Source organism: Carica papaya, chromosome 5 (assembly GCF_054855325.1).
Source record: "Carica papaya isolate Zhongbai chromosome 5, ASM5485532v1, whole genome shotgun sequence".
NCBI classification, from domain to species: Eukaryota; Viridiplantae; Streptophyta; class Magnoliopsida; order Brassicales; family Caricaceae; genus Carica; species Carica papaya.
In genome coordinates this window covers 4,538,435-4,565,913 of record NC_142313.1, presented here as the reverse complement: position 1 = coordinate 4,565,913, position 27,479 = coordinate 4,538,435, and the positions used below count along the sequence as shown (strand labels likewise).

Sequence of the window (27,479 nt, the reverse complement as noted above, 5' to 3'; positions counted from 1 at the left end):
TAGATAAATATCACTAAAATTTAAGACGCATCAACAATTTTTATTTCTACTGAATCAAATATTATAAATTAATTATTATTAATTTATAATACGTATAAAATTCATTACAGATCTATCTATCAATATGTTAGTAAAATATTATATTCTTAGTAAAATTTAAATTTATGCATTTTTAAACAAATGATAATGGTTTTATTCAGGAGACATTGTCGGTCTTGTTGACCTCTATGTTAATGTCATGTACATTAATATATATTCTCATTTTTTTTATACATATATATTAATTTGTGAACACATTAAGTATGTATATATAGGTTTCGTTTTGTATATATTTGCAAGTTGCGGCTAACTACTACACATTTTGATAATTTATTGGACTTGCTAATACTCTTAGATAATTTATAATACTCCTTAAAGTGGTGTTGCGACTCATTTGGGGACATAATATAATTACTTCATAAAATTTATAAACGTAATCCAAACAGCTAGAAATTATTATAGTACGTATATATAGATTACATATTTTTAAACTAACATGATCAATATATATATATATATATATACATACATTAATTCTGTTTACATCCAGTTTGTATCGATCATCACTATCATCTATCCTCGTATTAATAATAATAATAATAATAATTGCATTTATAATTAAATATTTTTAAATTAATATAATTTTATTAATTAATTGTTACATATATATATAAATATCAATATCAATATTAATACATACAATTAGTACATAATATTTTACGGAAAATGCATGGACCCAAACCTTCATGAAAATACTAATAAATTATTTTTTAAACAGAAAATAATCAATTAGTATTCTGTAAAAAGCCTTACAAGAATAATACGTAACATATATATATATACATACATACATATATCTATAGTATACGAAATATGTCTGTATAATAAAACAAAAAAAAGAAAAAGTTGATTCTCCTACACATGTAAATATATATAAAGCTATATGGGAGTACATAGCTTTATATATATATTAAAGCACGGACTACAAGCTTATCCAGCATTGATTAATAAACAGTAACAGCAGGCAGTACCGAAAGCTATATATATATATATATATAAATACTTATCTTGTTTTTTTTTAATTACTTAAAATTAATTATACGTACATCAATATGCCTATGACTAGTCGATTTCCTTTCCCTTTCCCAACACTAAAATATATATATATGGGTAAATTAAAAATTTAAGATAAAAAATTGTGCTTACGTAGGAAATTACACACAAAATAAATACATAATTTTATTTAAGTTATAATTTTTTCATTAATCATATTTTAAATATTAAATTAATTAGAAGATATTTGGATTAAAATATTTATATGATGTATGTGGGCGTGCAAGCCGAGTACGGTCTCCTTATATACGAAAATTGGGGACGTATATTATATAAGTGCATGTGGGTGGACGTCTTGAGAGATAGACGGAGAAGAAATTAGAGGAAAAGGAAATGTTATATGGACCGACCAAAATTATAACCCATGCTGCCTTAAATATACATAATATACATATATATATATATATATAAAGAAAGGGTAATTGGGAAAGTTGGCGAGTCATCCATTATCGAAGAAATTGGATGTATGTCAATCCCCATAATTTGGCTGAATGGGCATATATGTATATATTTATATATATATTGATTGATATGGTTAAAATTTGGAACGTCTCATATTAATCCATGCATGCATATTCAAACAATAATTGGTAGCATTGGAGAACTCAATTCCGCCTTATCTAAATGTGAATTACTCAAGGTACGATGTACTTCTCCACATTGATCATACATATATATATATATTCTATATAAAGAAATGTATGGAAGAAATTTAATGTAGGCAATTTGTGGGAGTAATTTTGGTATGATTCAATGAATACAAAAATCTACAGGACTAAAAACATGTGAGAAGTGTAATTAGGTTAAGAGTATAGACTTATATAATCTTTATGGTAGGTGTAAATTAATTTGCATATATGACTTTTTCTCAAATTGTCTTATTAAATTTCTAAGTGGTTTAATTTGCTAATTAGTGTGTGTGTGTGTGTGTGTATGTATACGAAATGATGTATACCTACACACTATATACACATTTACATGCTCATTTTAACCCTACCTCTACATACATTGTGAACATTGTAACTTTTCTTTCTACATATAAGGTCTCCAAGTATAACATATACATATATATATATATATATATTTGTCTTGTCTTCAAATAATCATCTAAATTACATGGACCATATCTTATTTATATTATATTTAATATGAGATTTATCAATCAATCAATCAATTCTTACAAGGAAGGTTGGTCCAGACTTTTGAAGGAAATAATAATACAAACTTAATTAAATTAGCTTGTGTAATTAGTTTAATCCTGAGATCGAGATCAGTGTATGTTAATTGAAAAGTTGAGGTTGATTAATATTTAATTTCCATTTAGCTTTCCACTTCTCATTTGTAAGTCAAATTATGGTAGATTAACATCTAATGTTAATTATAAGAGATATATACAAAATGAGATTAAGACTCTGATTTAACATTAGATAATAAATTACAATTAGTTATAATACAACATGATTAGTAACAATTAAATATTTTATGATCAGCTGCTTTTGTTACTTCATTAGCTCCGACTGAATTGCCAGGACATACGTATGCAGATTCATAGTCTGCCTTTTCCGTCTTGGCAGCACTAGGTTCTCGGTAACATGCTTGCAATGCAGCAGCTAAGCATTGAAAGTTCTTTTACATATATATATATAAGTTATCAATTTATGCGCATAAATTTAATCAATGTACAAGCTAACCTCTGTAAACATGTCCTCAAGCTAGATGGTCGAAGCATATGTACAAGAAATTTGACTTAAAAGGCAGTTAAAAAGGTAAAAAAAAAGTTCAGTTTGAAGGCATGCTGAAATTTCTAGGACTAGATTTCGGATTGTTGTCATTTATCTGGCAACTTTACTTGCATCTTCGTTAGAATCTGACCCGGGAATCTGCTTATCTGCAAAACTGTATTTACAAGGAGCAAACAAGGAAAATGAGAAGAGGGAGTGGTTTGGAATATGAGAGATTTCTAGTTGAACCATCAACCAAAATCTTGTGATGAAATCATTTTCCAAGATGGTCGTTAAGGATTCTTGGTAATTTGAGGAATTATGATCCTCTAATAATTCTCACCAGTAATTTCAATATTTCAATCATTTATATCAAGCACCCGAAGTGTATGACTATCTCGTTTATTGACTTTGTATAACATGGATGTAAGCCTAGCTACCAAACCGGATTAGTCCTTCTTGATATCTCATTTCCTACTCCATTCTATATTTCTTATTCTCTGGCATTCTATGGTTTCTCAGTTTGTGAAGCACAGAAGCTCTAGTGTTGCATTCTGATAATCACAAGACAAAAAGATAATATGGAAACAAACATAAGAATTTATCAAAAGAGAAAGATATGCACCTAAGTGGACGCAGACCAGATTGATCTCTTTCAGTCGGAGAGAAGCTTTTGTACAACTTAACAGAAATCAAACCTTCACCAGAGGCAACAGCAGGTGCCGGAGATCCTGCTAAGACAGCAGAAGCACTGCTTCTTGAGAGCATTCCTGCAAGCATAATTTGCACTCAGGTTAGAAACTTCCCAACATAATATTACTAGATAAGTTGTACGAAATACAATAAATATCAATAAAAATTACTCAGAAAGGAATGAATTTATCATTTACATCACATATTAACACCCTCTTTTCTTCGCAAGCAGAATTGAGCATATACCAAAGAAAACCCAAGACAGAACGTAAACGATACTGTGCATGTATTAGACAAAACCTAATTAAAGAGATAGGCAGGAAAAGTACGTACAAGGGAGGCTTAAAAGTAGGAACTCACGCCTGATTATCACATTGGATAACAAGTCGTAACTAGTTTTGGCAAAAGCTTAAACTAATAAGATATGACCCAATTTACTATTTATTTTTTATTTTGATAGAAAGACGTCTAATTTGCAAAAAAAAAAATTTAGCACAAGCAAAAGCCAATATTGTATCTCTGAAAATTGGTTGAAGAAATTATATCTGCAAGCAGTTAGCATTCCAGTGGAAACAAGGATATTCTTTTCAATGAACCAAAACCAGCTAGATGAAGATTTTAGTTCTCGAAAATCCAAAAAGAGCTCGGGAGTATATAAAATCTGTTTAACTACTAAAACCTGCGTGAATAGAAAGGACATCTTCTAGGCTTCAACAACCATTTCTCAGCCAGGTTGATATGCAGAATTCTGCACCACTTTACGGCAATCAAACAGAAAATTTAGGTAAAATAAGAAAATATATCAACAGAATATGCAGTTTGAGAGCTTAAAAATGTAAATGAAGCCCTTCAAGAGAGAAACTTACAGGCTCATGCACTTATAAGCTTAAAAAGAATGAAGTTAGAAATGTAGGTATGGTGCTAACAGGTTCTGAATCAATGTATTAAGCTCCAGTTGTGTAGAAAGATACAGCTCAAAAGGGATTGACTACATACGACAGATTTACCGTCTTTCTCAGTTAATACAGGAATCTTGCTTAAGAAGCTCCAGCTAGATTTAATATATACTAAACTCAATCTAAGCGTAAATCTTATATAAAAATTCCATCATACCTTGAAATAGTATGATGAGGCAGAAGAGAACTGTGACTACCATGGCTGATATAGTGCTGCTTGAAGATGAACTTTTAGCAGTCTTCATCTTCTTCAATGCTTTTATTCGTTCAATCCGGGCTTGTTTTCTCATGGCAAGCTCAGCAATCTCCCTCACCAACTTCTGGTCAGCAGCACTCAGAGTTGGACCTTTCGGAGGTCTTGGTGGCCTGGGAGGCTTTCTGTTTTTCTTATTCCTCCCTTCAGCAGTCTTCTTCCCTAACAACACTACGTGTTGGCAACTGTCTTCTCCTTCCGAATTTTTTTCTATCAACAACTCCAAATTCTCATGCTCAACCCCACTAAGTTTTGACGCATTGCTACAATAACTAATGCTGGAATCCCTCTTGCCAAAACCATCAACATTCATATGTCCACCCAAAGCCCTGTTCAAAATCTTCCTTGATTGGCTTCCTGCTGGTATCAGATCATTCGTTATTTCATCCTCACTGGCAGTTTCCCCACTTTCGAGATCAACTTCAAGCTCACTCTCTCTTGAAACCAAATGATCCATCTAAAATAAACTCTGATAAGCAACTTCTTTCTTCACTTGGTTTAAACAAATTCTTCTTTTGTTATGCCTACAAAACCAAAGTCTAATCCTTCATAGTCACAGGATTTGCCTCTCCACTTTGCAAGTTTGAATCATTTGCTTGCACAAAGATTGTACGTACGAACAAAACTAAAACAAGTACATTGCTCACCGCCAAAGGGTAGCACAACAGAACTAAGGCTCGAAAAATGAAAAACCTCAAACTATAAACTGACGTAGAATTGGAGGAGTTCCCTTTCATTAAACCATCCTAATCTTCAAACAAATGCAGGGCACAAGTTCCATTGACTGAGTTCTTTTATATGATATTTCCTGCAACTAAACATAAACCCTGAAGTTTGAAACTTCTAACCAGAAGAACCTCGGGCAATCAATATCAGGCTTCAATGTTCTATAAAATCTCCAGAAATATGCAAAGAAACATAATGAGAAAATGTTAGAAAATTCTTTATTACAGTGTCTTAAGGAACAAAAAACTATATTATAACAAATCCAACATGGGTTTTCTAGGTAAATGACAACTATAACCAAAAAATTAAAAGAAAAAAGAAAGAAAGATATTCTTCTTTGCCTCTATTTTCTGTCAACGAAACAGCTAATCAATGCAGCATCAGAAACAATAAAGGCAAAAACAGAAAGCGAAACAATAATGATACTAATACTAATACCAATATTAGTAGCCACAATAATGATAATAAAGTTGAATAGTTGAAAAAAGAAAAAAGAGAAAGCAAACAAAAACCCACCCTTAAAGAAAAAAAGAGACCAGAAAATCAAAATCAAAATCAAAATCAAAATGCAACAATGTCGCCATCAATGATTTTAAGAAACAAAACCCATAACGACAAATCACAGAAGAATAACATTTAACAGCAAAAACAGAAGAAATAAGTTCATTGAACGTACCTGTTAGGAGACAGAGAAGCCTTCGAATCGTTGTCGACAAGGAGGACGATGAACAGAGGGATTTCAAGCTGGCATCGGATATAAAAGCTATACCCAATTTAGAGCTCAAATCCAAAAGTTGGTTGATTTTAATTTTCAAAAAACGGAAACTTTTTGAATTTTTAATTACAGCACCAGGCATTTTTGTAATGTTCTTCTGTTGCCGAATAGGTTGCTGAAAGATTAAACGTGTCCGCTTGTTCATGGACGGTAACCGGTAGTTACCGGTAATTTCGGTGACTTGACAGGGATCCGAATATTTCATATCCAAAACTAAGCATTCCGACCGGTAGTTGCCTGTAGCTTCGATGACTTGTCAAAAGTCTAAATTATTTAATTTTTATAATACTAGGAATATTCGATATAGTTGGAATTTTAAAAAATTATAAAAAATAAATAAATTGGTGGAGAACCGAAAACAACATTTGCGGGTGTGGGCCCGACGGGTCAGGACATGACAATATTCAAATAATAAATTTTTTAAAAAAATATATTATGTATTATTTATATGAAATTATTTGTACCTTTTTCTTTATGAGTGTGATTATTAGACTACCTTTTTTTGTTATGATATATTTAATTTTTATTGATAATATTTCTTCAAATATTTTGGTAAAATTTATATATGTATAACCAAAAGTTATACATAGTTTAATTCTCATTTAAACTTTAATTAATTTATAGTTTTATTTTCATTTAAATTTTTAACATTTAGTACGTCTCTAAATTTTAATGCTAGAGTCTAATTAAATTTTTAGCGTAAAATTATATTTTTATTAGTTATATTAAAATTTAATATGAAAATTAAAATTAGAAATTAAAAAAAAAAACTAAATTCAAATTAAAAAAATATCAACTCTAATATTTATTTTAATTAATATCCCTCCTCGGATAAAAAATTTATGGGTGCCCACGAACAAATTTTTATATACGATACTAACAATATAAGTAAAATTTTATCAAAATCAAATAAAATATTATTTTATCTTTAAAAATTGAAAATATTTAACATTTTTTTTAACTATAAGTTCGTGATTAAAATGGGAATGTATTATTTTGGTAAGCAAAGTGATAATGTATTTGAAAATATCTTATCAAGCAAAATGGCACCAAGGGCTTAAGGTTCCATTTATATGTTGTGGTCCATGAACAAAGCTTAAGAAATGCCAATAAAAATATATTGTATAAAGTTGTTGTAAGCAATTGTCATGAATCATGAGGGTCCGGCTTTGGTAAAATAATAAATTAATTTTTTTTAAAAAATAAATATTATGAGTTTAATAGAATTAATCATTATTTTTATTTACGAAAAACTATGGACTTCTTTATTTTCTAAAATAGTATTTCATTTCTTGTTTTTATAAAGATTAATTTTATAGGTTAAGTAGAAATTAAATAAGTAATATGTAAGGTAAAAAAGATAAATAGTAGTTACAAGAAATTAGGGTTAAGATTAGACGAATGAAAGAAAAAAATAGCAAAAAAAATGAGAGAAAGATAGGAATTATCATTCTGTCATTTATGCGGTTATAACATATTTTGATAACCTATATATAAATTTTTATTCAACGAATGAATGAATGACATAAAAAAATTATTGAGATCGAAATATAATTGAACTTTTCCTTTGTTGATTATTAGTTATTTCGTATCTAAATCATGCATCAAGTTCGTAATAGTATTATTTTGGTTTGCTAATTTTTTTTTTATATAAAAAAAGAAAGAACAGAAAGAATAAAGAAAAAAAAATTTCACTATGAATATTAAAATAAAATAATTTAGTTTAAATATTGAAAATAAAGTAATATATATCATGAATCTAAATTAAAAGTAATACATAAAATGGTGTTATCAAATCGAAACGACAAAAGCAGAATCACATGATACGAAATCCAAAGAAAAACAAGTAGGGTAAAGTCTGCATCTGCAAATACAGAATGGGGCCGGGTGAAGTCCGAATCTGAAAATTAACTAAGACAACCAGACTCAACCCACGACTGGTCTGCATATTGCATGTGCCTCCCACTCTCTCTCTCTCTCTCTCTCTCTCTCTCTCTATATATATATATATATATATATATACGTCAGTATAATTAGAATATATATGTATGCGTGTACATACTTAACATCTCTAAGAAGAAGACGATGAATAATAAGAAGGCTTAGCCTAATGGTTTTATGTGGATAAGGGTTTGAGTCAGCCGGCATCCAGCTAGCTTTCACAAAAATTCCTTCATAAGTTGTAAGAAGTGTATATATATATATATATATATATATATATATTGGGGCGCTGATGTACTAAATTTGCTAAGAATAGTCTGATTTGCAAGTATTCAAATTGAAAATGAACTGAGAAGAGTATAGATATATATACATGTACGTATACCATATGGCCCGTATCAAGGACGAGAAAATTACTCCCCTTTTTGATAATTATATATAAAAAACTCATCCAAAAATTATATATACACGCAGCCCATTTACTGAAACAAAAATAATGAAAAGAATGACAGATTAAAGCATAAACTTCTGAACTTCACTATATCAGTCCAAATAGCAAGACGTAACATCTATATATATATATATATATATATATATATATATATCCATTATCACACCAGACACAACAACCCACCACCTCCAAGTTCCAAAATGACTTTCAACCCACATAAATGCATGCATGCATAGATACATACACAGACACAAGTATATATTTTTTGTTACTAGCCAATATGCACATGCATACTCGCGCCCACACGTGTGTGTGTCTGTGTATATATATATATATATCATATATATGCATATCAACTAAAGAAACGTTTCGCCAACTCGGAAAAGCTGTGAGCAGCACCAGCGGCAATCTCAATTTGCTCCATACTCAAATTCCCAGTTTCCCATTATAACACTCAATGGCCTGCGTTCCACCTCAATCTCAACAGCACCCATCGAAACATACAATTCGATAAGTGGTTGAAGCTCAACCACATTCCTACAAACAATCCCATAATCATTTCCAAGTATTTCCAGGCTCTGTCATATCCCAACACCAACAAAGTGAAATATTGGAGCAGAAAAAAGACTAATCAAGGAATCAGGAATTGAATCCATGTTCCTAAGTTGAATTAGGATGCACCTACATCCTCAACATAGGGTCAGCGTCGCAGCCTTCAGTTTGCCAGTGACATCAGAACGAGCAAACAACACATCCAGGCCGATCAATGGCGGGTGGGAGTTGGCATAGTTGCAGGAGAAAACGAGCTCAGTTATGTAGTTGGCCATAAACGAGCTCAGTTACGGTGACTCCATGAGAATCAATATCGTAAGTAACCAATTTTGTTTTGATGGAGTTTCAGGGTATCCATCATTTCATCTTGTGGGGACTTATTCTTTGGAAATACAATAACATTGATTTCAGATGGCAGAAGAATCAGAGGTGAGTCAAAATCTGAAGGTCTATATTTATTACTATTCTCATTATCGAGCAATGGAAAAACCCTGCTAGTTTTACGATCACCCTATTTCCAATGCCACTAATCAAGACCAGTTTCACTTTTACAATGCACAGGGATACAATTCACTTTCTTTCTTTTGGGTACATAAAAAATCTTACTCGTAATTTCTAAATTACTTACAAACATTAAAAATAAAAATTAAATTATTTATACCATGCAAACAAGAAATAAAAAGTTCAAAAAAATAATAAATTATATTTCTGGAGAATCAACCAGGTACATGTATGTTGACAGTCGGGATCAGCAACCCAGCAGTATCAGTCATAAATATATTGTTGTTAACAAATTCAAATCTTAGGATTAGTTACATAAAGGTTCTGGGTACTGCCTCTGGCAGATTTGGTTTTTCTCTTTTTGCTCTTCTGCATAATACTTCCCTTTTACCTTTTTCTCTTATTCCTTGTTTGTCGTTATCTAAGTAGGGAAAGGATATATAAGAGGAAGGAAACACAAAACGAAAACAAGGAGCATTTACCTGAATTTCAGAACACAATCAGCAAGAATTCTCTACCTTTTCTCAATGTCTCTTCTCTCCTTTTCTCTTCTTCTACTTCTCTCTAACTTCTTTCTCTGCTTAAACATAAAACCTAATCTCTTCTCTAACCAGATTCAGGAAATTGACCAGGTACCAAAAGGAAATTCACCATGAAACACAATCTTCATCCACTCACACGCAGGGTGTGACTGGATTATGTTAACACTCGATATAGCACTTAATATCTTTTTTGACATAGATTAGGTCAGTTTTTTTAATCTATTGTGATTAACTCAACTAAGCAAACAGAATCGCTATAAAATGTTCATTTCACCTGGATACATCATGAGTTATAAAAAACCGAAACCGAAACCGAAACGGAAATAGCCATCAAAATGGCTCAGGATGGGACCACACCTTAAAATTATCCTTCACCCGAGTACAACCCAATCCTGAGCATACACCAGTTTTCCATAATAAGGACTAACCAAAACAATTGTTCTTGATACCATTAAATCCAAAAGAAACAGAAAAAAGATGACAACAATACCAACATTCCCAGTGTCCATTCTTGACACATCAAATGTTGAAGCAGACATGATAAAGACTATTGAAAGTAAAAGCTTCTATAATAATCTAAGCTGGCGAGTGGGTAAAGTACAAGTTCATTCCTTACTGCAACAATAACCATTGATAGTTACATTCGAATATAACTAAACCCTAACGAATGAACCAAAAATAGGTCTGACTTCCACATTCTTAAGTTCTCAATAGAACCAAACCACCAAACTGACAAACTATCGGGACAGTAAATGTGCAACGCCAATTCCCGAGCAAGTCCAACCAAATGTAAATCCTTACCTACATTTTGAGGCTTCCATGTGCATTACTCACTACCCGACCCAGATTCTGGTTGCCCCTGAAATTTTTTGAGTGAAATTTTAAGCTTATGCAAAACAAAATCGGCAAAATCTACAATAACAACTCCAATCTGCCACACATATGGAACCAGAAATGAAGTTAATAGCCTGCAACCTTCAGTGAGTTGCGCACATAAAATTAGGCATATTGTTACATCGGAATGCACAGTACAATGGAAAAGTGGTTCCCATCCACACTCCAAAGGACAAAATGTCACACAATCTGATCTTACCATGAATTTGAAATGAGAAGATCACAGATCTCCAGGGATTTCCGGACAGCAAAAAACAAAGAGAAGACATAACAAGAATTTCCGTGCAGAGAGAGTGAGACACTCACCAAATGCATTTCAAGTGCACAGATTTAACATCGATTGTAAGCTTTCCCAAAATCATCACGCCTTGAACGCTGAAACTCACCATAACTGCTGTGAGGCCTTGAATAATTTTCCATAGAGTTAGTATATCTGCCCCTGGAATCTATTGATACATTGGCTTCAACGTAGTGAGGATTGTTGACAGGACCATCATAATCTGAATAAGCAGGCTGTTTATAACTACCAAAACCTGATCCTGACATTTGCTGTCGTGCTTGTTGCTGACGTCTTTGGGCATCAAGTTGAAGAAACTCCTCCCACTGTTTCGCATGCATGCTCCTTAGCATAGCCAGTTTCTTTGTGTAACTCTCTCTCATTTCCCTCATTGTCTAAAATCCATAGAATTCAATGTCACAAAACAAATTTTGCTCATGAATACAACATAGATCAGAATAACTATGAGGATTCTGCTCCCCAAAATGAAGAATACTCATGGTTTCAATGTAATCAAAATATATCATTTCTAAAAATTGGTTTATCATAAAGATACATAAGCTACATTGGCCATTCCAACCCATAAAAGAAAACAGGTTCAGAAATTCAGTAATAAAATCAAACCGTTTCCTTCATCAATTCCCACACATTAATCTCCCAAAAAAAAAAAAAGACCCACTAGACACAGGAACTATTCCTTCAATAATTAAGCTAGATTGTGTATGCCAATTCCCCAAACTCCTTATTTGCTAAACTTAGGTTAAGGGGAGAGAGAGAGAGAGAGAGAGAGAGAGAGAGAGAAAGAGAAAGAAGAGAGAGAAAGAGAAAGAGAGAGAAATGGAAGTAAATAAAGTTAAAACAAGCACCAGATCCAAATTATTCTTAATTTGCTTGGTAGCTACAACTGTGCTTGGAGTTCACAGGGTCCCACATGCCCAGCATATTTCACAAAAGATAAGAACATTTTGACAAGCCAGCTAGATTGTCCTATATCTCCCAGGATACGTACCTCACGGTGCTTGTAATTCTCTTCATCCTCTTCCTTGTCACGAATCCTTTCTAGATCCATTGCCTCCCTCTTATACTCCAATTCTAGTTCTTCTAATGTTTGTGGGAAGGTGGTGTGTTCAAATTGATGGCCCAGTTGGACATCAGATCCACGTCTCTCAGAATCCCATCTCTCTGTTCTATAACCACCCATGCTCGAGCTATGCCCATCATATGAAATATATGAGTTGCCAGTGTAATGAGGATGCCCAGGAGATTTAGAATGACTGGAACGGCCTCTAGCCCCATCATTACCATAAGCTTCATGAAATGAAGAATATGTTAAGCACTTGATGGAGATGCTAACATATACTGTAGCTTTAATTAGATATACTATCTTATATTCATAGAGTGAACCCATCCGTAGCAATCCAGAAAAGCTTTCAGTAAATAATTTCGTTTTGGAGACAATCCGATCAATTCAGATCCACTCACGAAAGTTACTTCAGAATCGTACATAATGCTTGAACATAAGAACTTACCTCTTGCTGCAAACAAAGGATAAGCAACAAGCAAAATTATTAAAAACTCAAATTTCGTGAAGCATTTTACAGAAAACCATATATGAAAAACAGGGAGGTCCTAAAAAACTGCGAATATGGGATTACCAGCTTTCTACTGATGCCGTAAAGATATCCTATGCTGTTCCTACCTTGTGGAGGAGAAACTCTTGGAAACTTCTGAAGATCCTCATGGACACGGTCATCCATGACCTTATCTTGCCTGCCAAATCTCTGAAGATCCTCATGGATGCGGTCTTCCAGGACCTTATCTTGCCTACCAAATCTCTGTTGAAAATTTGATGCATGAACACCCGGATAAGATCTTTGAGATTCAGACCGGCGAAACCGCGAACCAGCAGGACTTCGCTCAGGTGACCTAGATCTGCTCCTATGAGAACTGAAGGAACCCTTACGGTCACCTTCCTCTTTAATGACTTTGTGCACAGCATCTACGCCTTTGGCCAAAATCAACCTATCCTTTCCACTAACAATTATAAATTTCTCCTCCATTTTTATTCTGCAGCCAATATCCTTTTCAATCCTGTGTATCACTTTCTCTGGGAAAAGTGCTTTGATATGCTTTTCTCTAGCAGGCACCCTTTCAAAGAAATCTTGAGACTTGCGATTCGCTCCAAGAGTAGTTGGACAACCCTATAAAAATTTTCAAATTACACAATTACTCAGATAATAAAACAAACAATATGCTCCTCTTCTAACACTGCACTGTCATCTTCTCTAAGTTAATGAGGAAAAAAGGAAAATATACACTAAGCTGAGTCCAAACACTTCTTATATCAGATATCTCTAATAATGATATGGAAATCTGCAACAATAAATTTGAATATCAGGTATGAACTGCATTTCTTAAGCCCAGTTTACATTCAAACTATCACATGTAGTCATTAGATTGAATGCAGTAAGCATCAAGACTAATTATTGACACTAGGGTATCAGAGAATGGATCATTTTTATCAGACTTCCAATTATTTTATCTTACTATCTATTAGCTCCTAGTTATTTTAATCAGTTAGATTAGCCCGTGAACTTGTTAACAAGCACGAGAACACAATAATTTTATTGCCTTTATAGATCAATTTTTCTTATCAAGTGTATTTCAGTCATTCATTCAACTTCATCCACTTTTCCCCTTGTTTGCCCAAGTAAATGCACAAACCAAGACTCAATTAAGGTATCTGATTCAATTAAAAAGGAAGGTGACAATTTAGCATAAATCTAAAATACAAGGGCCTTTTATGATAGTAATCCAAAAGAAAACAGTATTTCTCTTTGTATGGACCACCTAACAATAACCTAAATCAATCTTTAAGGACAAATTAACAGACAAGGACAAACGTAAGTGTCTACAATCTATACAGGGAAGTAATCAAGCATCAATGTCTGCAATCAAGGAAAAAATTGTGTGACACACCTAAGTGTCTGCGAGGCATGTAAAATAAAAGTCTGCGACATAGGATGATATGTAATCCAACACAAGTGACTGCAAATACAGGAATACAAAACCTATAACTCAGAGAGTACCTTGACTTGAATATAGCAATACCTGAGTGAAATGACCTGATTCTCCACATATTTTGCAAATCATTTCCTCTTCTTTCCTCTTCTTCCAATTTCTCTCCGTCGCCTTTGATTTAGCCTCCCAAACCTTGGCTTCCCGGCTAGTAAAATCTGTTGGAACAGCATTTGGATCACGAGATTCCTCTTCCTCATCAGAACCAGCATGAGAGCGCTTGTTTGCTTTTACCCTCTCTTGAGCATTGCCAATGGTGGACCTAGGAGGACCAGTGTATTCCTTGTAAATTTCACTAAAATCATCATCAACATCCGGATCTGATCTGCTGCTTGCCATCATAAAGTAAGAAACAAAGTGCCCTACCTGCATTGCCAAAATAGAGCCAATAAATCGGCATTCAGGAACCAATTCCGAAGAATGGAAATGCAAATGAAAAAGTAAAATATTTGGGCTTCATTTGGTATATAAAAATGTTCTCTAGTTTTTACCTTCTATACCCTTCTGTTTATGCATGATTGTCACAACTGCGATGATGCAAACTTGGCTAATATTAGATTTCTTACACTTCCATATAATTGATGAGTATTATTATAGATTTACCAACTTTAAATTTTTATTCTTATTAGTATTTTCCTATTTGAATTAGGATTACTATTCCTAAGTTATTAGTTTACTATTTCCTATTTTAATGTTTATCTCAAAAAAATTCTAATTTTAATTTAATTTAGAAAAGGTTGCTAAAAGTAATAAATAGCTTATAACTTATCGGAACATTCAATTATTCAAAAATATTTTGAGAGTTTCTTAATTTTTTGATTGTGTGATGCAATCAAATCCTCAGTGTGACACTCAAACTTCTTAAATATCATGTCTAAAAAACCCTAGGTGTGATGTCTAGGTTTATGTCATCACATACCTAATTAGACAAATCAATCATATTTGTATCTACATCAATTTGATACCAGAGTTATATTTCAACCAAAAAAAATTATACCAGAGCTTAAAGAATCCTATACCCAAGTTCTCAAAACCCTAAACCCAAACAGCCCCAAACCCATGGGGAAGAAAACACCAAAAGAAATTCAAAAAATCCCTAAAACAAATGCCACTGCTCACCAGCCACCAGCCAAAGGTGGTTGACACTGCCACCACCACCAGCTCCAGAAGGTCCCCATTGGTCAACCCCCAAAGCCCCTACACGAAACTTCATCAAAAACCGCAATACTCCCCAGTGCAACCTCCACAGTTGCTGCCTCTCGCAAATCTGAACTCCTGCACCATCACATCCTACACCGACCTCCTATAGAAGATTAGCACCAACAGCCTGCGAAATGGTTGCTGTCGTCCAGTGACTGCAAGCCGGAGCGTGGACCAGTCACGAGTAAACATTGTGTAATCTGTTCTATATTGGCTTCTGTGACCATTCCCGCCTTAACCAAACTTTTTTAAGAGAAATTCAATTTGAGAAATGATGACTAACACTAAATTAAATACTAAATCTGAGACACGAGGCAACAATTAATACCAAATAAAAAGCAATGCAATACACTATTGAAGCAATCTTGGAAGAATTGAGATGCTTACACATAGCACAAGTATGCCCACTAATTCAAATTGTACACATTGAATAAGCTATTGATAGAAGACATATTGAAGATAATGTGGGAGATATTACCAAGAGGGTAAAGGTCAAAACACCTAATTTTGATGGAAGAAAAGACCCATTTCCTCTTGATTAGCTTAATTCAATAGAAGAGTACTTCAATTGATATGAGATGTCAAATGAACATAGTTCAGTTTGCCAAAATCAAGATGGTTGGACTTGTAGCATACTAGCATTGATACACCGAATCCAATCAGAACTTCGCAATTAAGCGTACTTGGGCGAGAGTAATGATAGAATGAGTGACCTATTCGGATGTTGAAACATGGGATGAGATGAAAGCTATTCTTCATGAAAAGTATCTACATCCCAATTATTGTGACAAATTTCATGACCAAGCTTATACGTTAGTCCAAGGCAAGTTGTCAATAATCGAATAAACGGAGAAGTTTGAATAATTAAAAATTCGAAGAATAATTAAAAATTCGAAGTTAATTGGTTGAAGATGATAGTTCATAACATCTCGATTCAACGCAAGACTAAGAGTTGATATTAAACAAGAGTTGGTTCGACAACATCTTGCAACAATAGCACAACTTACTAAATGACCCTTGATGTGGAATAATATTTAAAATATCCAATCCCAAGAAAAATTGTGTTTCTAATCATGGAATCCGCTCCTGATGATACATTTAATTCAAAAAAGTGAGCTGAAGGATGGATCAACATCAAATTCCAAAAGTCCTGAAAGTAAGAAAATTGCTTGCTTTAGATGTGGACAAGGTGGGCACGAGTTACAAATGCCCAACTAAGAGATGATGGTTATGTATCCAATGAGGATGATGATTTAGCTCCTAGCTAACAAGTAACACTCTTTTGTTAAGGTGCATAATGTCATACTCCAAAGTGGAAGAGTAAGAAGAATCACTATGTCGTCCTATTGTTCTAAGATCTTTCCCCAAGAGTCAATTCTATGGATGGACAAGAAGAATCATTATGTCTTCATACTGCTCAATATCTTTCCTCAAGGGTCAAAACTATGAAAGTTCTATGCAAAAAGGGATTTGACATAACATTTCGACAACATTTTGATTTCACCCTCCCCCACCAAGATTTAGCACTCCTACAGAATTGCACAATTATATTATTTTAGGTATTAGTAAGAATAACCAAAAACATAGGTTGCTCAGTTTTCATGAGGAAGCTCGAAATTCAAGGTTTTACATCATTTGTTACTTTAAAACTTGCGGGCAAGTTTTCTCCAACCAGTGAAACATGATGCGGAATGAATTGACATCAAATTTTCTAAATAGTTTAGAGATTGTAATTATAATAAATATAAAACTACTATACTATTTATGAGTATATTATTGAATATTATTATAGTTTTAGTAACTTGAATTTTTATTCTTATTAATATTTCCTATTTATATTATGATTAGTATTTCTAATTCTACTATACTATTTTTTATTTTAATTCTATTTAGAAAAGGCTGTTTAGAAATTATTATAATTTTTTTTTAAATAAAAGTATGAAAGATGTATTGATGAAATGACGCTAAGGGGGCGTCGCCCATTATAATGAAAAGAGAATTTACATATCTGTAAGAATATCTACAACAAATCCAAAATCATTTAAGCTGTTAGGGTTGTGACCGAGAACAATAGATCCAAAATAATATAACCATTTATCCTTAATAGTGACAGAATCAGTTTCTATTCCTTCAAAAACTCTATTGTTCCTTTCTTTCCAAATTATCCAGAAAATAGTTAGGGGTATTGATTTGAGAGCCTTGTTTTTCATTCAAAACGCCTCCCAAACAAAAACTTCGTCATTAATGGACCTCGCCATGGCCCAATGAATGCCCAGGAGATTGAAAATATGGACCAGAGCATGTGAATGACCGGGCACCACAATAAGAGGTGATTGCAAGTTTCCAAGTTCTGTTTGCACATAGAGCATACGTTGATCATAGCCACCCTTTTTTCATAGATTATCAAGAGTAAGGATACGTCCCTTAGCGGCTTCCCAAGCAAAAAATAAAATTCTAGGAGCATGAGATTTCCATATCAGATTGCAAGGAAATGCAGGGATACCAACAGAATGATTCATCAAAGAACTATAAAAAGACTTGACAGAGAAATTGCCGCTTTTGATCATATTCCATCGGAGTTTGTCATCTGCACTGTTAAGCTGAATGTTGGCCAACAACTGCAACATGTTCTCAAACTCTTCCATCTCCCAATCCTGGAAGTTTTTAGTAACCACAACATTCCAAGCTAAAGAGTTATTATCCCCATAAGCATCATCAATAAGCACATTCTTGTCTCTAGCAATAGCAAAAATAAAAAACGTGTTTGAAAATTAACAGAACCGTGCCAAATATCTTGTCAAAATTGGGCCTGGTTGCCCTTTCCCACCACCCACTTGGAGCAATTAAGAACCACACGAAAATTTTTCATGATACTCTTCTAAAGACTCCTACGAAACACATTTTTCTCCAATGAGGTATGGTAATGGAAATTGTTCCCAAACCATTTGTTGTTTATGATTTTCTTCCATAGGCTGTTGTCAGCGTTCCATAATCGCCAAATCCATTTCCCATGAAGGGCATTGTTAAGGATGGTTAAAGAACGCAAGCCCAATCCCCCAGCAACAATTGGTCTCTTAGTTTCATCCCAACTGACCAAACGAAATTTCCTTTTATTGTCATTGTCTTCACAAAGAAAGTGACATTGAACAAATTCCAGTTCTTTAGCTATTTTCTTCGAAATGGTGAGCACTAAGAGATAATAGATACAGTTGGTCTCTTAGTTTCATCCCAACTGACCAAACGAAATTTCCTTTTATTGTCATTGGCTTCACAAAGAAAGTGACATTGAACAGATTCCAATTCTTTAGCTATTTTCTTCGAAATGGTGAGCACTAAGAGATAATAGATAGGAAGATTAGACATGGTACTTTTGATGAGAGTTAATCTCCCACCATTGAACAAAAATTTGCTCTTCCAATTATCCAATATATTCTGGAAGAAGTCAACAATTGGTTCCCAACAACTTCCGTCTTTATGCTTAGTGCCAAGAGGGACACCCAAGTATTTGATAGAGAGCTGCGCAAATTTCCAGCCTAAGACCCCAACAAGTGAAGGGTCGGAAAAGACACTCCCTAACTCGACAAGTTCATATTTATCCATATTAATCCTGAGATTGAAAACATAGAAGAATGCATCTCAACATAAAAAGATTGCTGACACTTGGTTTGCCAAAAAATAGAGTGTTGTCAGCGAAGAATAGATGAGATATTTCAAACGGGTTGCCATCTTTACCCACGACGATGCCATTCTATATACCCCTGCTTCTAGCCCTTTCAATTAATTTGTTTAGTGCCTCCATAACGATGATAAAGAGCAAGAAAGAGAGAGGGTCACCTTACCTTAAGCCCCTAGAAGCCTTGAAGAATTTTGAGGGGCCACTGTTAATCAAGACAACGAAGCTAGATAGGAAATGCATGTATTAATCTAACTCGTCCATTTTTGACCGAAACCAAGATACTCAAGCATAAGATAAACAAAATTCCAAAAAATATGATCAAAGGCTTTTTCCATGTCTAATTTACAAAGAACACCATTTCTTTTATTTTTGAAAACATCTTCAACAACCTCATTAGCAATTAAGATTGCATCAGTGATTTGCCACCCAAACACAAAAGCTTGATGATTTTTCCCGATGATCAAAGTAAGTACTTTAGATAGCCTATTAACCAAAACTTTAGAGAGAAATTTGTATATACATCCCATCAAATTGATAGGGCGAAAATCTTCAATATTTGAGGCATTCTTCTTTTTTGGAATCAGCACGATGAAGATGGAATTAATAGATTTAACAAAGGAAGAGTTTTTTTGTGAAAATCCTTGAAAAACTCCATAACGTCATCTTTCACCATGTCACGAGATTCCTGAAGAAATTTCAAGTTGAAACTATTTAGACCAAGAGACTTGTCACTGTCACATTCCCGTAGGCAGTCCAAGATTTTCTTTTATGTGAATTCAATTTCAAGCTGAGATTGGGCACTATCACCAAGCTTATTGAATTGGAGGTTATCCAATTATGGCCTTAGTATAAACTCTTCATAGAACAGATTTTGAAAATGGGAGCTAACACCTTCTCTCACTGCATCATTTCCCTCCATCCTACTATCATCGATAAGGAGCTCATCCACAATTAATTCTTCTGCAGTGGCTAGCAAGACAATGAAAGTACTTTATGTTTTTATCTCCATCCATAAGCCATTTTTCCCTTACTTTTTGTTTCTAAGAGATAGATTCCAAATGGAGTTTGTTGGCCAAATCTAGTTTTAGAATATTCTTCCTTTCCTTATCAGAATAGGATAGCCTCAAGATACTCTCATTCATGTCTAGGGTGTTTAACTCAACCATGAGTTCATTTATCTTGTTTTCCTAAGCCATGCCCACTTACTTAAACCATGTTTTAATTTCGTTCTTCAGACATATAAGCATCCTGGTGATTTTAAAGCTAGGCGTGCCACTACATGTTTTCATACCTTTTCAACCAACGATTTAAAAATGTCTAGTTTAAGCCATTTATTATCAAGTCTGAGAAGGGAGGCCTCCCTTTGATCCCAATAAGATCTAAGTAGATAGGAAAATGATCAGAGATAGGTCTAGGAAGTACCTTTTGAATGAAACTCAAGATCTCCAGGAAAAGATCGTTGGAGAATAAGAACCGATCAATCCTAGAGAAAGAAGGAGATTCTCTCTAATTGATCCGAATCCAGCTACCACCATGAAGCAAAAAATTGATCACTAGACCCCTCTTAATGCCTAAGCACCATGTTGAAATCCCCATCAATCACCCCCTCGTACCCCATTCAGTTTGACAAATTGATAACTCTTTTTTTTTAGATAAAAGTGTAGTAATATATTGAAATAGGGCACTAAGGGTGCACCAACCCATGTACAAAAGGATTTACAAGTCAATTAACATATCTGCAATTGACCCTAAATCCTTATAATGAGTGATGCTATGTTCTAGTACAATGGAACCAAAACTATGGAACCATTTGTTCACAATATTGCTAAAGTTATCTTCCTTCTCTTCAAAAGCTATATCGTTCCTTTCTTTCCAAATAATCCAAAAAATAGTAAGAGAGATGAGTCTGAATTTTTTGTTCTTTCTGCTTATCATTTCCCATGCAAGCAATTCATCTTTAACGATTCCAGACATGACCCAACGAATGCCAAGTAAACCATAGACCTGGTCCATAGAGAATAAGTGTTAGGGCACCAAAGCAAAAGATGGTTACAGGATTCTAAATTATTCTTGCACAATTAGCATCTGTTTGTTAGGGTAATGCCTTTTCTCATGAGATTATCTATGGTGGCGATATGATTTTTGGAAGCTTCCCAAGCAAAAAAAGAGATACTAGGAGGTGCATTGGCCTTCCATATCATTTTTACTGGGTAAACCTGCTTGATCCTGCTATTTTGGCCAGTAATGTGATTGTAGAAGGATTTGATGCTAAATGATCCACTTTTATTCAAAGTCCACATCAACTTGTCTTCTTTATTACTAATTCTTGTAGATTCCAGCAAATCCATCAAATTTTCAAGCACCTCAAGTTTGCAGTCATTCAAATTTCTGTGCAGTACAACATTCCAGCTCCTGCCAGTGCTGTTATCAAACGCTTGCTCAATACTCATTAGTTTATCCTTGGATAAAGCATAAATTTGAGGGAAATGAGACTACAGATTGTTGTTCCCACACAAAATAACCGATCAGAATTTGATTTTGCTTCCTTTGCCCACCTTCCATTTAGAACAATGCATAGCTTCATTGATAGTTCTTGCCAAAGAGCCGCTCTTTCGATCTCATTACCCTTGCAGTGAACACCAGAGAAGTACCACTCTGCCCCATTAACATTATTGGAAAGAAGGCATGAAATCATGGTCTCACCTACCAAGGAATCAATGCAGTCCACCTTATCCTTATTCCACATGACCAGGATGCCGCCAGCCGAGCCCTTTGCAGGAAGGAAAGACTACCCTACTTCTTCCAAACGCCAAATACTTCTAACTGTTTTCACAGAAATGGTTTCCATCTTAGTTTCTTGAAAACAAACAATATCTGGTTTCCGCCTATCCAAGCACCCTCTGATGATATTCTTCTTCTTAGCATCGTTAAGACCCCTTACATTCCTAAAAAAAAAAATTCAATCATTGATGAGAACTAGTTTCCACCCCACTACCCTTGCTCTTCCACTTCCTACCTTCATAATTAACCGAGCATTGGAGACATTTCAGTTCCCTCGCCCCCCCTTCATATTGTTTTTTCTTTACCCTTTTGGCTTGATCAACAACACTTGGCATATTTCCATTCCTTTTTTCCAGTTCTGTGAACAAGGCAAATCTTGAGCCTCAAACCCATCGAAGGTCACACCCAACAACTTGTTGATACTGCTGATGTTTTGAGAGACCCATGTGAAGTAGAAATCCCAACCACAAAAGACTAAGCTCACCATCTTGCTGGAATCTTTTATTGGAGAAAAAAGAGGAAGGGCATCCTTTTTGAAGTTTCAGACCAACATGAGCTCTAATCCTAAGTCAGGATTCAAAGGCTGGGAGTTTTCAACCTCTGCAACTTGTAACCCCAAAACAACCAACTTCTACTGTTTAGAGGGGCTGCCTTGGGTCAGTTTTCTTTTGGGCCTCCACATACATTTGACTTTTGGGCTCTTCAACTTAGTGCTTTTAAACTTTCGGTCCTCCTTGCTTAGCCCAATATGCTCAATCCATTTTCCCTTCTCCTCCCAAGTAGATTTAGGCATAAAGGATTGTGACTTTGTGAGAATTGGATTTGTATTGGGTCGGCTTTTTGAAATTCAAAATTTGAATTTTTGGAACCAAGTCGAGGCTCTTCTTCTCCAACCAAACAGGGCAACCACAACCCAACTTCAAAGCCTTGGCAAAGGATTTATCGCCGATTACTTTCACTGTCACGTTAATGCTGTGATTGCAATGGGGGCATTGAAGAAGCACCGAACATGGCGAAGACTCAAGGTGTTAAAACCCAATAGATTCTACATAGTTTTTTTGAACGGGTTCACCAGAGGGACTTCTGCGAGTTCAAAAATGGATTTCATCATACGACACCATTCACTTGCTCCCTCTCCTTCTAAGATAAAGATTCTTTTGACAGATTTGCCTCATTCTTCTGTCATAGCCAAATAACGACCCCTTCTGTTCCATCCTAGTGCCACAAGAAGACGTCAGGCGCCGCTTAATAGTTTCTTCCCCCATGTAATGCCCCCCTTTGAGCCAGTAAAAGTTGCTAAAGGCCTCAACAAGCCACTTAATTTCGCTTTTGTTGAAGGCGATGGACACTCTGAAGCCCTTTCCGTTCTCGCATATTCTCAGGCATTCAAACTTTGTTCCTCCGCAAGTAATGTCAAAAGATTTCCGGTCATTTTCTGTCAGAAGCCATTGACATTTCCAAATAGTTAGGCATAGGTCGGCCCCACCAGCCAACCTCAGACATTTTCTTTCCCTTAGCTGCTCTACAAGTCGTTTACTCAAGGGAGTGAAAGAGAGGTAGATAGAAAGAGGACGCGAGAGAGAGAGCAATGGCTAAAAGCGATTTATGGGTGTCTCCCTCAGAGGATGGAGAAGGGAGAGTTGAGAGAGTTCGCAGGGAAAACGATTAATCATTTACTGGAGATTAATATAATGTAATTTGATTTACTAGAGCATTCAATTATTCAATGATATTTTGAAAGTTTTTCAATTTTCAGATTATGTGATGCAATCAAATCCATAAGTGTGATCCTTAAGATTTCTTGAATGTGATGTCCAAGGAACCCTAGGTGTAATTTCAAAGTCTTTTATCCCCAAATCCCTAATTGGACAAATCAACCCTATTTATCCTACATCATGTGACGAGGGCAAGACTTCCCAAAAATTAAATGTTCTAAAGAATTTTGAGGGAGTAGACATTATTCCATTTAGAGTGGAATTAGGCACCAAAGCATGCACTGGTGTAACTAAGATAACCTAGCTCTGAAAAATGGCACAGGATGGCAAGCACTGATGCACCCGTCCGGTGGTACCAGCTAATTAATTTTAGCTACAAATATTTAAATTAAGACAACAAGTAATTAATTTTTGCAAAAAGATTCTCTAAGCATGCACTATAACAACTTTTACAGCAAGATAATTAAAAATTTCCTGTAAAAAGAAAAACACACAAGACAACCTATTTTAAGAACCCGACCAGCATGTAAATCCATTAATTTAGTTAACCAAACAGCAGCCAAGAAAAAAACAGCAAAACCATGCATTTCGTCCATTACTTCAAAAGTTTGACCTGGAAATAAGCCTCATGCATTTAAGCTCAAAAATAAATTTTATATGAAAAACCTTGACCCAGATATACCTCATAGCCCCAAAACAATATCATAAGGTAATGAAATGTGCAAGAATCGTGAGAAAAATGCCCCACGCAGCATGCTTGAAGTAGGACCTAGTTAAGAGATTAAAAGAGACATATAGATTCTGTGACAGCAAACTATCAACTGATTTTAGCTCATTTTTGGACCCAAAACATCGTCAAATGAAGCATCCTACTAACACTAAAGATCCAGGCAGAAAATGGGGAAATGTTTATCCCAAGCCAAGTCAAACAATCCTACACATCAAAGTCAGTTCCAGAAAGGGCTGAAAGCAGTGCAGAACAGGAAGCTGATCAGGTTTGATACCGTTTTTTGCTATGGAGGATCAAACTTTATGCTTCAATCTACCCAAAGATGGATGGAAGGCGACCAAATCATACGAGCGCAATAAATATGTGTTCTAAGCCCAAATCCAATTAACACCCCAAAGAAAATAAAAAAGGGAAATTCAATGATCCTTTCCTAGGGATTAAGCAAGTATGCAATACCAAATATTGAAATAAAGCTGATCAGAAGAATTGGAAACACAAAAAAAAGCCATAAAAAAAAAAATCTTGAAGGTCAAGGCAGATTTGCAACACTATAAAAATCAAACTTATCAAAAGTGAAAAGGAAAGATAAAAAATAAGCTTGGAAAGCTAAAATGAAAACCTAGGACAGACCTGAAGCCACAACCATATTTTAGAAAAGAAAAAAAAAATTGACTCCAAATTTAGATTCATCATACAAAAACAGTTAAGCCGAGATAGTAGACAAGATGAAGAATAAGCATGCATGGAAAATGAATCTATTCTAAACAGGCCATGATTTCCATTCTCAAGCCCCGCTAGATCCATACAGCCCATACTAAATGCTCCCTATGTAATAGGCCAACTTCTAATTTGGTGAACAGAAACTGAATTACGCACCCTTTATACAAAGACAACATTAAGAGAGATGATAATAATTCTAATGACAGCGAGAATTTTTTTTTATTAAAGTACCATCTTTAGCCACAGTTTAAAGTGAAAACCTCTTACGTAGGAAAGAGAAATAAATAAATAAATAAATAAAACAGAGAGTGGGCGGCAAACATACATTAAAAGAAAAACAAAAAGTGGATCAGCATGAGTTAAAAATTTCAAGATCAGTTTTAACAGGAACCTAAAACTAACATAGAAAAGAGGATTCAGGTATATGAGAGAACCAGTCCTTTAAACCTAAAATAATGCAAATCGGCAGGTAAGTGGGTAAGACGGTGGCTGGTAGAGCATGGACAGCCTTGCCCTGTTATGGGCTTTTATTGGCAAACACACAAAAAATTGTACTTATACCCTGTCCTTTTCAGGCACCAGAACAAGAACGATCGCAGCAATAACAATGAGACCTGTAAAAGATGTCTAAGAAGAGAATACAATAGGAATCATGATATGATGTAAGGGAGGCCTGATTCTAGTCATTGACCGATTGAAGGATTTCTAGTCACTATTCAGTAGGTTGAGACCTTTAAGTTACCAACTTGAGAATGGCCTCATTTTTCAAAGAACAAGAAAGATAAAAAAGTACGCAAACTAGAGAAGGGTGAACAGTTTCTAGAATCACTACTAGAATACCCTGAAAAACCAAAATATTAAAAAGCTTCAAGGAACTTATGGCAAATGTGCAGGTTTTATCGCATCATCCTGGGGCACATTACTAGATATCCAACAAGGTTGACCGAACCCTAGGCTGGGCTAGAGAATCAGAAGAGAGTTGCCGCCCAACCATGATTCAGTATTGAAAAAAGGAACTCTGGGCGTGCAAGGATGGAGGTTTAAATAAAAAAGTGATAGGGATGCATTTGGTTTGACTCAAAACCTTAATATGATTGCAGCTTTCTCCACCACAAATATTTCTGAAATTCATAACCTAACATACATACCGATAAATGGCAACTGATGCATACATATTACAGTTCACTAAAGCAACATCCTTGCATTCATAACCATAATCACAAAATACAATCTCCATAACCATCACATTGACTGGAACTGATTCAACGTCTAGTAACACGGAGACAATGTATAGCAACTGTAAGGTTTAAGGATTTTTCTGGTTTCCCAATTTTCTGTTATCAAGAGGCATGATCGATGAGTATATATGAGAAAATTGTACTTAATTGTCTTATTAAAACATGGTGTTCGTTCAAACATGCATTCAACATTCATTTTCAACTTACAAAACCATTTTTCTTACAAAACCAGTTTACTTGACTCAAACAAACATTATAGCTACACAGAACAACAATAAAACCGATGAAGAACAAAGCTACATTTTACGGTCAAAAAAATCTTACCTACCGAGGTCCAGACAGGAAATTCTCCTGGTATTTTCCTTGGGACTTTCACAATCCCTTCCCTAAGCCTCTCCCTATCTAACTTTTTGGGAACCACTCCTTTCAGCTATCCGCTCCTTTTCCCCTGAGTTTTCTTCTTTCTATCTCTCTCCTTCGCGTCGTAGCTCAGACACGTGTCCCTCTTCTATCTTTCTATCTTTCTATCTTCTTCCATTTCCTCTATGCATCGCTCTCTCTATCGTTTCTGGTGCTTTTCTCTCTTTTTCAGTGCAGCTCTCTCTCTTCTTTCGCCGATCGCCTCTCTCGTTTCTCCCCTCTTCTCTTTCTGGAACAAACAAACCCTAAAGGACCTACTGTTTTCCTGCCGATCGAAGAGATGAAGAAATCGGTAAAAAGCCCTAAACAACGTCGTTTTGATGGTGGGGGTAGAGGTTGGGCTGGCTCTTGATGGGTGGGGTTGTCACTCGAACCTGTTTGGTTATCTGGGCTTAGCTGATTTAGAGAGTTAGGCCGGTTCTCTTATTGGGCTGCATGTACATTTTTAAAAAAGGTTGAGCCTTTTTGTTTGGAACCTTCCTCTTTT

At 34.8% G+C, this 27,479-nt stretch overlaps 2 protein-coding genes across 5 annotated transcripts; both read right to left on the bottom strand.

The window, feature by feature from the left end:
* Positions 1–2,544: 2,544 nt before the first annotated feature.
* Positions 2,545–6,380, bottom strand: LOC110819613 (uncharacterized). 2 transcript variants are annotated; one of them, XM_022048871.2, is made up of 4 exons: positions 6,178–6,380; positions 4,680–5,671; positions 3,499–3,643; positions 2,545–3,048 (listed from the first exon to the last, which is right to left on the bottom strand). In XM_022048871.2, the coding sequence occupies exons 2-4, from the start codon at positions 5,230–5,232 to the stop codon at positions 2,985–2,987; spliced, it is 762 nt and encodes a 253-aa protein (XP_021904563.2). In that variant the 5' UTR covers positions 5,233–5,671; positions 6,178–6,380; the 3' UTR covers positions 2,545–2,984. The 2 variants fall into 2 exon arrangements, with proteins under 2 accessions (XP_021904563.2, XP_021904564.2); XM_022048872.2 differs by having other exon boundaries at positions 4,680–5,662.
* A 4,307-nt stretch (positions 6,381–10,687) lies between these two features.
* Positions 10,688–27,278, bottom strand: LOC110819510 (Zinc knuckle (CCHC-type) family protein). Of its 3 annotated transcripts, none has more exons than XM_088219504.1 (6): positions 26,897–27,278; positions 14,546–14,878; positions 13,134–13,635; positions 12,444–12,742; positions 11,464–11,829; positions 10,688–11,122 (listed from the first exon to the last, which is right to left on the bottom strand). In XM_088219504.1, the coding sequence occupies exons 2-5, from the start codon at positions 14,852–14,854 to the stop codon at positions 11,488–11,490; spliced, it is 1,452 nt and encodes a 483-aa protein (XP_088075630.1). In that variant the 5' UTR covers positions 14,855–14,878; positions 26,897–27,278; the 3' UTR covers positions 10,688–11,122; positions 11,464–11,487. The 3 variants fall into 3 exon arrangements, with proteins under 3 accessions (XP_088075630.1, XP_088075631.1, XP_088075632.1); XM_088219505.1 differs by having other exon boundaries at positions 26,901–27,278; XM_088219506.1 differs by lacking the exon at positions 26,897–27,278 and adding an exon at positions 15,632–15,847.
* Positions 27,279–27,479: the final 201 nt, after the last annotated feature.

What these genes read in the sequence shown, in the direction of transcription:
- LOC110819613 (XM_022048871.2), bottom strand. Translation starts at nt 5,232, where the DNA reads ATGGATCATTTGGTTTCAAGAGAGAGTGAGCTTGAAGTTGATCTCGAA. An exon ending in CCTCATCATACTATTTCAAG is followed by an intron (nt 3,644 to 4,679) that starts GTATGATGGAAT and finishes TTATGCTTGCAG; the next exon opens with GAATGCTCTCAAGAAGCAGT. An exon ending in TCTGGTCTGCGTCCACTTAG is followed by an intron (nt 3,049 to 3,498) that starts GTGCATATCTTT and finishes TTGTAAATACAG; the next exon opens with TTTTGCAGATAAGCAGATTC.
- LOC110819510 (XM_088219504.1), bottom strand. Translation starts at nt 14,854, where the DNA reads ATGATGGCAAGCAGCAGATCAGATCCGGATGTTGATGATGATTTTAGT. An exon ending in AAGAGTTTCTCCTCCACAAG is followed by an intron (nt 12,743 to 13,133) that starts GTAGGAACAGCA and finishes CATTTCATGAAG; the next exon opens with CTTATGGTAATGATGGGGCT. An exon ending in AGAATTACAAGCACCGTGAG is followed by an intron (nt 11,830 to 12,443) that starts GTACGTATCCTG and finishes TATGGATTTTAG; the next exon opens with ACAATGAGGGAAATGAGAGA.